The sequence below is a fragment of the Salmo trutta genome, chromosome 26, assembly GCF_901001165.1.
Source record: "Salmo trutta chromosome 26, fSalTru1.1, whole genome shotgun sequence".
NCBI classification, from domain to species: Eukaryota; Metazoa; Chordata; class Actinopteri; order Salmoniformes; family Salmonidae; genus Salmo; species Salmo trutta.
In genome coordinates, this window is record NC_042982.1 from 4,092,571 (window position 1) to 4,106,292 (window position 13,722).

The 13,722-nt window shown below is 53.5% G+C and overlaps 1 protein-coding gene across 1 annotated transcript in view; it reads right to left on the reverse strand.

The window, feature by feature from the left end:
- The window catches only part of sik2b (salt-inducible kinase 2b), a 61,259-nt gene that overhangs the window by 5,011 nt on the left and 42,526 nt on the right, over positions 1–13,722 (reverse strand). The window contains exons 7-12 of the mRNA XM_029714436.1: positions 13,057–13,271; positions 11,444–11,596; positions 10,767–10,937; positions 5,663–5,894; positions 4,309–4,608; positions 3,038–3,204 (exon numbers count right to left, since the gene is read on the reverse strand). Of these exons, the coding sequence (XP_029570296.1) occupies positions 3,038–3,204; positions 4,309–4,608; positions 5,663–5,894; positions 10,767–10,937; positions 11,444–11,596; positions 13,057–13,271 (1,238 nt within the window). The remainder of the gene's footprint in view (positions 1–3,037; positions 3,205–4,308; positions 4,609–5,662; positions 5,895–10,766; positions 10,938–11,443; positions 11,597–13,056; positions 13,272–13,722) is intronic.

Here is a 13,722-nt window from a genome sequence, read left to right on the forward strand (position 1 = left end):
CTACTCTCGCTCGCTCGCTCCTCCACACTCTCGCTCGCTGCTCCCCACACTCTCGCTCGCTCCCTCCACACTCTCGCTCGCTCGCTCCTCCACACTCTCGCTCGCTCGCTCGCTCCCTCCACACTCTCGCTCGCTCGCTCCCTCCACACGCTCGCTCGCTCGCTCCCTCCACACGCTCGCTCGCTCGCTCCCTCCACACTCTCGCTCGCTCGCTCGCTCGCTCCCTCCACACTCTCGCTCGCTCGCTCGCTCGCTCCCTCCGCTCGCTCGCTCCCTCGCTCCCTCCGCTCGCTCGCTCCCTCCACACTCTCGCTCGCTCGCTCGCTCCCTCCCTCCACACTCGCTCGCTCGCTCGCTCGCTCCCTCCCTCCACACTCTCGCTCGCTCGCTCGCTCGCTCCCTCCCTCCACACTCTCGCTCGCTCGCTCGCTCCCTCCCTCCACACTCTCGCTCGCTCGCTCGCTCGCTCCCTCCCTCCACACTCTCGCTCGCTCGCTCGCTCGCTCCCTCCCTCCACACTCGCTCGCTCGCTCGCTCGCTCCCCCTCCACACTCGCTCGCTCGCTCGCTCCCTCCCTCCACACTCTCGCTCGCTCGCTCGCTCGCTCCCTCCCTCCACACTCTCGCTCGCTCGCTCGCTCGCTCGCTCGCTCGCTCCCTCCCTCCACACTCTCGCTCGCTCGCTCGCTCCCTCCCTCCACACTCTCGCTCGCTCGCTCGCTCCCTCCACACTCTCGCTCGCTCGCTCGCTCCTCCACACTCTCGCTCGCTCGCTCGCTCGCTCGCTCGCTCCCTCCACACGCTCGCTCGCTCGCTCCCTCCCTCCTCCCTCCACACTCTCGCTCGCTCGCTCCCTCCCTCCCTCCACACTCTCGCTCCCTCCCCCCTCCACACGCTCGCTCGCTCCCTCCCTCCTCCCTCCCTCCCTACCCTCGCTCGCTCCCTCCACACGCTCGCTCGCTCGCTCCCTCCCTCCACACGCTCGCTCGCTCCCTCCCTCCACACGCTCGCTCGCTCCCTCCCTCCACACGCTCGCTCCCTCCTCCACACGCTCGCTCGCTCCCTCCCTCCCTCCCTCCACACGCTCGCTCGCTCGCTCCCTCCCTCCACACCCTCCCTCCACACGCTCGCTCGCTCGCTCCCCCCTCCCTCCCTCCACACCCTCCCTCCGCTCGCTCGCCCCTCCCTCCCTCCGCTCGCTCGCTCCCTCCCTCCCTCCCTCCCTCCACACCCTCGCTCGCTCGCTCCCTCCCTCCACACTCTCGCTCGCTCGCTCCCTCCCTCCACACTCTCTCCCTCCCTCCACACCCTCTCTCGCTCGCTCCCTCCCTCCACACTCTCGCTCGCTCGCTCCCTCCCTCCACACTCTCTCCCTCCCTCCACACCCTCTCTCGCTCGCTCCCTCCCTCCCTCCACACTCTCGCTCCCTCCCTCCACACTCTCGCTCGCTCGCTCCCTCCCTCCCTCCACACTCTCGCTCCCTCCCTCCACACTCTCGCTCGCTCGCTCCCTCCCTCCCTCCACACTCTCGCTCCCTCCCTCCACACTCTCGCTCGCTCGCTCCCTCCCTCCACACTCTCGCTCCCTCCCTCCACACTCTCGCTCGCTCGCTCCCTCCCTCCACACTCTCGCTCCCTCCCTCCACTCGCTCGCTCGCTCCCTCCCTCCACACTCTCGCTCCCTCCCTCCACACTCTCGCTCGCTCCCTCCCTCCACACTCTCGCTCCCTCCCTCCCTCGCTCGCTCCCTCCACACTCTCGCTCGCTCGCTCCCTCCCTCCCTCCACACTCTCGCTCGCTCGCTCGCTCCCTCCACACTCTCGCTCGCTCGCTCGCTCCCTCCACACTCTCGCTCGCTCGCTCGCTCCCTCCACACTCTCGCTCGCTCGCTCGCTCCCTCCACACTCTCGCTCGCTCGCTCGCTCCCTCCACACTCTCGCTCGCTCCCTCCCTCCCTCCACACTCTCGCTCGCTCCCTCCCTCCCTCCACACTCTCGCTCGCTCGCCTCGCTCCCTCCACACTCTCGCTCGCTCGCTCGCTCCCCTCCACACTCTCGCTCGCTCGCTCGCTCCCTCCACACTCTCGCTCGCTCGCTCGCTCCCTCCACACTCTCGCTCGCTCGCTCCCTCCCACACTCTCGCTCGCTCGCTCCCTCCACACTCTCGCTCGCTCGCTCCCTCCACACTCTCGCTCGCTCGCTCCCTCCACACTCTCGCTCGCTCGCTCCCTCCACACGCTCGCTCGCTCGCTCCCTCCACACTCTCGCTCGCTCGCTCGCTCCCTCCACACTCTCGCTCGCTCCCTCCCTCCCTCCACACTCTCGCTCGCTCCCTCCCTCCCTCCACACTCTCGCTCGCTCGCTCGCTCCCTCCACACTCTCGCTCGCTCGCTCGCTCCCTCCACACTCTCGCTCGCTCGCTCGCTCCCTCCACACTCTCGCTCGCTCGCTCGCTCCCTCCACACTCTCGCTCGCTCGCTCCCTCCACACTCTCGCTCGCTCGCTCCCTCCACACTCTCGCTCGCTCGCTCCCTCCACACGCTCGCTCGCTCGCTCCCTCCCCACGCTCGCTCGCTCGCTCCCTCCCTCGCTCCCTCCCTCGCTCGCTCGCTCGCTCCCTCCCTCGCTCGCTCCCTCCACACCCTCGCTCGCTCGCTCCCTCCACACCCTCGCTCGCTCGCTCCCTCGCTCCCTCCACACCCTCGCTCGCTCGCTCCCTCCATACCGTCTCTCGCTTCCTATACACTCTCTCTCGCTCCCTATTTTTCTGTCCTTGAGCAAGTGAAGGCCCAGTGGGCACCAGTCATTGCTATGGGGAGCAGTATTGCCTCAACAATGGCTGTATTCACTCTGTGCAGCTCCAGGGGCTGACTGACAGTCAACAAGGAGACAATTGGCTGCCTCTTCGTCCGGACGGATCATTATATAACCAGCCTGGTCTGTGATTCACCGGCTGGCTGGCTAACTAATCACTGGTGAGGTCAGGAGTGGTGCTGCTGGGTGGGGTCTCACTCTCTGTCACTGTGGAGCCAGTACTGACCTGCAACTTGGGGTCCAGCAGGTTCTGCAGGTTTGCATGGGGCCCCAGGGTCCTCATGGAGGATGGGTCCTCCCCGGAGCCCATCTGCTCATACATCTGTTTGTTCAGCTCCAGGATGCCTTTGGTCCGCGCCAGGTTCTGGAGATGCTGCCGGAACGCAACCAGACCTGACAACATAGAGTTGGGAGTCAGGGGATTATAGCATCCAAACTAATTGTTATAACCCGGTTCCCTTGCATCTCCGACTGAAATAGCCATCACTTCTAGCCTACCTTCACCGCCTGCAGGGAGAGAGTATGTACGTCATGAGTGTGTGTGTGGGTGGTAACATTGTGTGTGTAATGGTGATTGTAATAAAAATCCATCTCCAGCTCCTAAAAGGCTGGGTGACTGTTCATGATGGCGTGAACCATGGGACCTGACTCATCCTAATAATAAGGCTATATAAAGATTGGAGAAGCTTCTCCACATCTCCTCCTTGCAGCGGCACGCAGAACCCAGCAGCTTCAAACAGCCATTAGAAAGAAGTGGGGGCTCTGGTGACTCTTAGCTCCTGCTGTGTGTGTGCGCAGACTGAAGAGGCAGCTGGGACACACACACACACACACACACACACACTCACACAAACACACACACACACACACACACACACACACACACACACACACACACACACACACACCTCCTGTATATACATTTTAAGCGCTATTAATTAAGTTACTTTACAGGATGCTTCTGCTGCTGCTACGGGATTAAACATTAAACAGAGCTATGTGGGCCAAACCTTCAAAGCGCAGTCTGATTCACAAAATGAATCATCAGAGAGAGAAAGAGAGAGAGCGAAAGACAGAGTGGGTGGTGAAAGAGAAGAAAATAAAGAGAATGAGAGCCAATTTCAGCTTGAACGTGTGTGCGTGCAGGGGTGTGAATGAGCTGCGGTTCACAGGGGTGTCGTGTCGTCTGTGCAATGATTAGAGACCGAGACCTTGATGATGGCGTCTCTCAGGGCCCTAATGTTCAGGGGTTGAGGGAGGAGAAGATGCTCAGGTGGAGACCTGAAGTCAATTGTATTTTTCATTTAGCAAACGACACCCTATTCCCTGGTGTATATAGTGCTCTACTTTGGAGCAAAGTCACACCGGGTGTCTTATGCGACGGAGGCTGACGACAGAGAGAAAGATGGAGAAATGTAGAGGGAAAGACGGGGTGAAAGAAACGGGAAGCTCGAGACGGAGATGAGTAAAGATCGAGAGACAACCAGTGGATCTCACCTTGTGTGAGGGAGGTGTCGGAAGCGCGGCGGCCCTCCCTGAAGCTGATGGGCGAGCGGTTGTGGGCCTCCCTCTTTTGGGAGCTCAGGCCCTGCATGGTGGGGTTAGGGGGCCGCTGGCTCATGAAGGGGCCCTGGGTCATGTGGGGCCCCGAACTGTGGGTGTTGGCCAGGACCACCTCGCTGAGAGAGGGGGCGTCCTCCAGCAGACCCAGGTCACTGTGCAAGGAGCCCATGTCGTAGCCCATGTCAGAGTCCACGCTGCCCAGGGACGGGTTGTGGCCCATGGTGAACAGTTTACCTGTTGGTTCACAGCAATACAGGAAAGCAAGGGTTCATTGACAGTACTACTGGTGTATTGGATATTGCTCTAATTAGGGTCACAGGTTTTTCCAGGTAGGCCTGGCACAATTACCATATAAACGTGTAACCGACACTATGGACAATAACCGTTTGTTGTTGTCATAATCGTTTTTTCATACATTCATGTTATGATAAGAGGGGATTCAACTTTACATTCAAGTAGATATAGTTTACCCAATAGGATTTAAAACATTTTTTTTACATGAAGTGGGTAAAGTTAGCCATCATTTTACGAGCAGAACGACATGGTTGGGTGGAGACCCTTCATTTCCAAAAGCTCAAAGCTGTCAAAACCAATAGTTAGAGACAAGGGTGTCACTGAAGCCGTCTTGTATTCATTAGGTATGTGATAGCTACATTTTCAAATATGTATTAAGATGCATTACAAGCTTTTTTTTTTTTATAATTATGAATATAACAGTTCACATTTGCATGACAATTAATCGTTACCCCAAATTCCATAATCGTCACAGCCCCGTTTCCCGGGTAAGGTCGCTGGAAAGATTCCTGAGGGGTATGCTACAAAGCAAGACCAATGACTTAGCCAGTTAACTTCCCAGAATATTCTGAAATAACTATTTCTTTTTTAAGAAGATAAGCATGAAATGGGCATGGTCTAATTGCCTCAACAACCAAAACACACTAAGTTTAGCTTTCTTAAATTAACCAGAAAATCAATAGTTAAGTCAGTTTTTTATAAAAGTTAGCTGGCTAACTCGTTGATCCTGCTTTGTAGTGTACCCCTCTGGCCTCAGCTAGATACAATAAATAAATAAAACCAGTCCATCCACTCATCCATCCATCCACTCATCCATCCACCTATGAATAAATGTGCCTTTAAAATAACAATTTGCACTGGATGCGCACATTTTCACCATTCACATACGCAATACTTGCTGGCTTAGCAGATCAACAACCCATCGTATGTCCCCCTATCTAGCCAATGACCTTTATGATTCTCTAATGTCCCTGAACCTTGGTTCAGTTCTGACCTTGGTTGATGACGGGGCCCAGCTGGTTCGTGACCTCGGACAGGGTGTGTCGGCGCTGGCCGAAGCGGGCCGTCTGGAAGGCGGAGAAGAGGTGGGCGGGGTCGTCCTCGGCGTCGGGCTCCTCCGTCTCTATGCCCTCGTCGATGGACGTCTCCATCATGTTACTGGGTGACGACGCGCTGGACTTGCGCAGCACTGTGGGGGGCAGGGGGTCCAGCATGCAGCCATTCACCTAAAGGCAAAGACAGGGAGAGGCACGGTGAGTTGTTTGCTGGAGCAATCCATTTATGAAATGTATTTCACAGGGACATTTACATTTACATTTAAGTCATTTAGCAGACGCTCTTATCCAGAGCGACTTACAAATTGGTGCATTCACCTATAATATCCAGTAGAACAACCACTTTACAATAGTGCATCTAAATCTTTTAAAGGGGGGGGGGGGGGGGGGGGGGTTAGAAGGATTACTTTATCCTATCCCAGGTATTCCTTAAAGAGGTGGGGTTTCAGGTGTCTCTGGAAGGTGGTGATTGACTCCGCTGTCCTGGCATCGTGAGGGAGCTTGTTCCACCATTGGGGTGCCAGAGCGGCGAACAGTTTTGACTGGGCTGAGCGGGAACTGTGCTTCCTCAGAGGTAGGGAGGCGAGCAGGCCAGAGGTGGATGAACGCAGTGCCCTTGTTTGGGTGTAGGGCCTGATCAGAGCCTGAAGGTACGGAGGTGCCGTTCCCCTCACAGCTCCGTAGGCAAGCACCATGGTCTTGTAGCGGATGCGAGCTTCAACTGGAAGCCAGTGGAGAGAGCGGAGGAGCGGGGTGACGTGAGAGAACTTGGGAAGGTTGAACACCAGACGGGCTGCGGCGTTCTGGATGAGTTGTAGGGGTTTGATGGCACAGGCAGGGAGCCCAGCCAACAGCGAGTTGCAGTAATCCAGACGGGAGATGACAAGTGCCTGGATTAGGACCTGCGCCGCTTCCTGTGTGAGGCAGGGTCGTACTCTGCGAATGTTGTAGAGCATGAACCTACAGGATCGGGTCACCGCCTTGATGTTAGTGGAGAACGACAGGGTGTTGTCCAGGATCACGCCAAGGTTCTTAGCACTCTGGGAGGAGGACACAAGGGAGTTGTCAACTGTGATGGCGAGATCATGGAACGGGCAGTCCTTCCCCGGGAGGAAGAGCAGCTCCGTCTTGCCGAGGTTCAGCTTGAGGTGGTGATCCGTCATCCACACTGATATGTCTGCCAGACATGCAGAGATGCGATTCGCCACCTGGTTGTCGGAAGGGGGAAAGGAGAAGATTAATTGTGTGTCGTCTGCATAGCAATGATAGGAGAGACCGTGTGAGGATATGACAGAGCCAAGTGACTTGGTGTATAGCGAGAATAGGAGAGGGCCTAGAACAGAGCCCTGGGGGACACCAGTGGTGAGAGCACGTGGTGCGGAGACAGATTCTCGCCACGCCACCTGGTAGGAGCGACCTGTCAGGTAGGACGCAATCCAAGCGTGGGCCGCGCCGGAGATGCCCAGCTCGGAGAGGGTGGAGAGGAGGATCTGATGGTTCACAGTATCAAAGGCAGCAGATAGGTCTAGAAGGATGAGAGCAGAGGAGAGAGAGTTAGCTTTAGCAGTGCGGAGAGCCTCCGTGACACAGAGAAGAGCAGTCTCAGTTGAATGCCCAGTCTTGAAACCTGACTGATTAGGATCAAGAAGGTCGTTCTGAGAGAGATAGCAGGAGAGCTGGCCAAGGACGGCACGTTCAAGAGTTTTGGAGAGAAAAGAAAGAAGGGATACTGGTCTGTAGTTGTTGACATCGGAGGGATCGAGTGTAGGTTTTTTCAGAAGGGGTGCAACTCTCGCTCTCTTGAAGCGAGAGTTGCACAGTTGGGACAGTGGACATTAGTCATTCATTCCCTTTCCATATCAATGCTCAAGTGCCAGGTGTTCGCAAAAGAGCTCATTTTCATCCATAGTCCTTGGGAACTCGCAATAGAGTTCAAACTGGGTTACCAACACAGACTCTCAGGGCATTCGCTCTGGGGAGCTCACGCGAGTTTCCAGCAGCCAGGCAAGGTTACCCCAATGAGAGAGGGTCTCACCTAAACACCTCCATTACACTTTGCTCTCCCCATTTATCTTCATTCCTACGGGGCAGCATGAGATTCTATGGACGTGAATGGGACCTCCTTCTCTGTCTCTCACACACACCCTAAGAGGGAAATGGCTCCTCTATCGGTTAATTCATGACCAGGCAGCTTTCCCCTAATGTACACATCCAGAGGGTCCTCTCCACTTGTGTTATTGGAGTGGACAGCTCTGCACCTACAATACTGCAAGGTGTGGGGGCTGGATGAGTAAACAAAATGTGTCTGCCATCTCTCTCTCTCTCTTTCTATCCCCCCCGTTGCTCAGACATTGTGAGAGGGGAGGAAGTCTGGTATGCATGCACAGGAAGTGTGCTTTGGCCGAATGCAGCGAGAGACTCTCCCACAGACACAGACACAATCAGGCTCGCTCATCACACACGCCTCTCGCTCACAGTGTCTCTCTCGCACACAAATGTCTCCCTCTGACACAAATCTCTCACGCACTCGCACACACTCCGTCTGCCTCTCTGACACACCCCTCGCTGACACGGATCATCTGGATGAGTTGCTGGGGTAACCAGAACCCTGGGCTCCTCCAGTCAGAGCCGCTTTGTACAATTCCTGAACCCAGTCCCCTGAAGCGTGCTGGGCCAGGAATGCTGCCTGTTACTCAACACACTGGGGACGGAGAGGGGCTGGCTGCACGAACCCAGGCCACACCAGCCTATTACTGCACTCGTGCCTATTGTGCATCCAAAAGGGGCGGCAGGTAGCCCAGTGGTTAGAGCGTTGGACTAGTAACCGAAAGGTTGCAAGATCGAATCCCCGAGCTGACAAAGTAAAAATCTGTCGTTCTGCCCCTGAACAAGGCAGTTAACCCACTGTTCCTAGGCCGTCATTGAAAATAAGAATTTGTTCTTAACTGACTTGCCTAGTTAAACGAAGGCGAAAAAAAAACTGAAAAAAGGCACCTTTTTAGTGCACTAGTTTGACCAAAAGTAGTGCACTAAAATAGGTAACAGGGTGCCATTTGGGATTCATTCCTAGTCCCTACAGTGTCTAGAGCCAGCGGGGCTCATCAAGAGTGAGGGAGGGCAGAGGGAACGGGCTCAACAGGCAGCATCCTGGTCATGTGTTCTGCTGGTGCTCCTGCTGCTGAGATCATGCTAGTTCCTTGTTCTTGAGGGGCCACGCCGTGTTCCCTCACCAAGATAACACTTGAGCGTTATTTTGATTTAATCTCTCGCAAGATTAATATTTTTTTTTTTAAGTATAGTTCGTCAGTTAAGAAAAAAATGGGTTGTAAAAGTGATAAATAATGAAGTGGTCAAAATAAAACTCGTGTAGGTTCTGTGCGTATAAGGCAGCTGTTCAACACACAGCAGAAAGCAGGGGAATGGTAGATTGCTCAACGTAGAGCGCTGACGTCAGGAGCGAAGTCGAACGCTAAAGCCTGGCCAGGCTGGAAGAAAAGGTCACAGTCTGGCACAGATGAAGACAGACACTTAGCAGAGGAGGGGAGTAAGGGAGAGAGTCTGGATCCAGACGTGCAGGGACAAGAGTACAGCAGATGTCACATGGTCCAACACGAAGTGTGCGTGTGCTCCTAGTGTGTGTGTGTGTGTGTGTGTGAGAGAGAGAGGTCTCTGATTGTGCCCGAGCTGTAGAGAACTGGCAGCTGTCATATCAGATGTGTGGCCCCAGCCAGTGACAGACAGACAGAGACAGACAGATAGAAAGGAAGGATGGGGCTGAGTGTAGTGGCTTACATAAACTAGCGAGAGGCAGCTGGCCGTGCGGTTACTGTTAGACCCAGCCAGCCCAGTGCCTAAGCCTTAAGGGCTCTGGGGACCTGCTCACAGGGCAAGACACATCCCTCCATTCCCCCTCTGATAACCAGGCTGTGGCTAGGGCAGGGTGCACAGACAGAGTGTGTCCCAAATAGCACCCTGTTCCCTGTACAGTGCACTACTTATGACCATGGCCCATAGGGTTTCCCCATAGGGTCCTGGTCAAAAGTAGTGCACTATATAGGAAATCTATGGGACCTGATCAAATGTAGTGCACTATATAGGGAATAGAGTGCCATTTGGGATGCAGAAGAGAGAATGGGGGCCAGACAAGTAGCATTAGCAGCAGGTCCAGGTCAGGAGGGGTCAGAATAGGACAGGGGATTTAACACACCGTCACGGTCCCAGCTTATGTACTCTACTGTGGAGCCCCGACCTCAGCGAAATGTGAGTCAGAGCTCTTTCATAACATAACTGTGACGCAGTTACCACCATCCATCACTCAGGCAGCATCCCATATGGTACCATATTCCCTTTATAGTGCACCACTTCTGACCAGGGCCCAGGTCAAAAGTAGTGCACTACTAAATAGGGAGTCGGGTGCCATTTAGGATGCAACCTCAGGCGGAACTAACTAGAAGTTCTGACACAATGTATAAAAGGGGGTAAGAGGGGACTGGGGCCGGACTGTGTCACTCCTCAGCTGATTTTGTGTTGTTGTTCTATTGAGTGCCAAACTGGCAACGCTCTGTTCTCTCGCTGCCTGGCTGTGGGGAGTTGGGGACAGCCTTGAACAAAGAGCCCCCTGGGGAGGAAAGGAGGGAGAAAGGAGAAGGCAGCACGAGTGGGCTAAACTAAATTAAATACAGACAAGAGTCCCCTCTTGGATAACTCAACTGCAGTGGCCAGTCGGGGTTGGGGTGGCCTGGGGGGAGGATCAGTCCTCTGTAGCATCACCACTGTCCAGTTGCAATAAGTGCTCAACGGGGTCGTGTTCAGTTGGAGAAAACCTTTTGAAACGTTTTCAAACAGGGGAGGTTCTCCCTGAGTTTGTCCAATAGGAACATCAATTTTTGTCATTTGTTTTTTCCTTAATTCCACTAAGTCAACAGTGTTATCCAGCTGGATAACTAGATAACCCTCCACATAGTGGGTGTCCACAGGCCTGGGTGCTTCAGTTCAGAATAGCTCGTAACCTTAGATGACATGTTGTTTGGTGTTGTGACTTACTTTAGGAGTGGCCACGTCCTCGACCATGAAGCTGTGCTCAGGCAGAAGAGGCGACTGCGGGAAGTTGAAGGCATCGGCCGAGGCTTGAGGCAGGGCCGGGGAGCGTAGGAGACCCCGCACCCCCTGGGGCAAGAGACCCACCTGGGGGGAGCCACCGCTCGGCTCGCTCGGCTGTAGGGGAGATAGATGGAGGGGTACAGAGAGAGCGAGAGAGAATGAGGGAGGAAGATCAGGAGAAAGAGATGAGGATAAAAGTTGGAGAGAGAATCAAAGAAAGAGAGGAAGAGGGTGAAAGGAATGTATAGAGAATCAAAGAAAGAGAGGAAGAGGGTAAAAGGAATGGATAGAGAATCAAAGAAAGAGAGGAAGAGGGTAAAAGGAATGGATAGAGAGCGAATCAAAGAGGAAGAGGGTGAAAGGTAACAGAAAGAGAAAAAAAGAAAGAAATGAAGTTGAATGGATAGAGGGGGGAAAAAAAGATGGCAGCGAAAGGAAGAGAAAAGACGCTTCATTAATGAATGAATGAATGAATACATGTTCTTTGAAAAGCCAGGTGTGTGAATGGAAATGTCTTTGATCCTTAGGACCACAGACAACCATACTAATGCACCACACAGACAAATCTGCTTTGTGGCGCTGAAAACCGGCGACCGGGGATAAAGACAAGCGGGGGTTACCTTGACGACAGTCTGCTCGGCGATGGTGCTGGGCCGGCGCTGGTGTACGTCAAGCCGCTGCTCCACAGGGAAACTGCAGCGGTGGGACTTGAGACGCTCCACCAGCAGGTAGTAGATAGCAGCAAAGTGGTTGTAACTCTTGTTCTGGAGCGACTGGACACAGGGAGGGACAAACCATGTTAAAGCTGCAATGTAACTTTTTGGGAGACCCGACCAACCAAATTCACATAGAAATCTGAGTTATAGATCTGTCATTCTCATTGAAAGCAAGTCTAAGAAGCGTTAGATTTATTCTACGTGCACCACTTCTATGCTTCCCGTACTTAAGTTTAGTTTTAAGTCTTTTACTTTCAGTTTTGTAAACCTGCTTCAAAACAGCTGAAAATACAATATTTTCGGTAAAAAATATATTTCACAGCGGTTTAGATCAGTGGTTCCCAACCAGGGGTACTTGGCCTATCCACAGGGGGTACTTGAGAAGACTCAGGAGATCAAAGGCCTGCTGGTAAAATGCACGAGGGGGGTACTTCAGCGGTACACTGGACAGAGCAAAATTCAGTTGGTGGTACAGTAACCAAAAAAGGTTGGGAACCACTGGTTTAGATGGTACAATGACACGACACTTGCTTGTTTTGTCACAAACTGAAATAAGGCTAACAATTAGAATTTTAGCAATGAGGAAGTGGCTGAGCCATTTCTGCATAGTGCATCTTTAAAGGGATAATTCAGTATTTTATAACTTGATGTTAGATTGTTCCTCACCCTGAATGTAATATATGGTTTGGTTTTCTTGAAACAGCCACTACACGTAGGGTCAGCAGGTAGCCTAGCCGTTGGGCCAGTAAGCGAAAGGTCGCTAGTTCGAATCCCACTATCCCGGCATTGCAAGAGCCATGTTCTACCAGTTGAGCTAGAGGACCACAGCCTTGCTAACATCAATACTCATAATAGGGTGTCTTTAGAGATACAGCCAATATCTACTCTGGCACACTACTTTCAATCCATGCACAACACCAGTATTTCTACTTGCACATCATCATCTGCTCATCTATCACTCCAGTGTTAATTTGCTAAATTGTAATTACTTCGCTACTATGGGCTATTTATTGCCTTACCTCCTCACGCCATTTGCACACACTGTATATAGACTTTCCTTTTCTCCATTGTGTTATTGACTGTACACTTGTTTACTCCATGTGTAACGCTGTGATGTTGTTTGTGTCGCACTGCTTTGCTTTATCTTGGCCAGGTCGCACTTGTAAATGAGAACTTGTTCTCAACTAGCCTACCTGGTTAAATAAAGGTGAAGTAAAATAAAAAAGAAATAAAATAACACATTTCTTCATTCTCTTTGGTATGCTAGTGTAAAGGGCCGGTTCCAGACATAAGCGAGCAAAAAAGGAACTCAGTCTGGGTCTCAAAACAGTGTTTGCCACGAGGTGGGTGCCGTCCAACCAAATCTTGCTTAGGGCCACCAAATGGCTAAAGCCGGCTCTGCTAGCGTAGATATTGTCTGCGTCCTAAATGGCACCCCAATTCCCTTTACAGTGCACTGCTTTTGACCAGGGCCCTATATAAGAAACAAGGCGCCATCTCTCTCGGTCATCTTTCACCTCGATTGTCTTGTGTTGGTCGATGCCCAGGCTGTGCATGAGCCGCAGAACCTGCTCGCTGTACTCGCCCACGCCCAGGTCGCTCTCCTGCTGGTACAGCATGGGCCTCTGCACCGGCACGTCCAGTGCCATCCACTTGTGCTCCTTGATCTGGGCTACCGACAGACGCTTGGACGGGTCCAGCACCAGCATCCTCCGGATCAGGTGCTCGCAGTCTGGGAGAGGGAGGACAAGAGCGGGGGAAGGGGAGAGAAAGAAGAATAAAGATGGAGACAGAGAGAGAAAGGGGAAGAAAATGTATGTACAATCCCTGGTACTCAGAACCATTACAGAGAGTCCTCACTTGAGACTGTCGGATGACAGAGAGGAGAGTGTTCTCTTGTCACGTCTGACTTTGCACATTTGCCCCTGACACATCAGACCATACACAACAACACGCAGCCCGGGACAGTGATACTGAGTGTACTGTGTGTACCATGTACCGAGAGTACAGAGGGAAGAAAACCCCCATTTGAGTGAAGAGAAAGCTCCAGCTGAAACGTTATGTTGGGGGAACAAAGCGGTTCTATTGAAGCAGGGCAGGCCACAGGGAAGGAGTGAAGGAGCGCCTCCACTACTCACGCTAAGAAAAACAAATGATCTCAGGCAGGAATGCAGTGGGTTCGT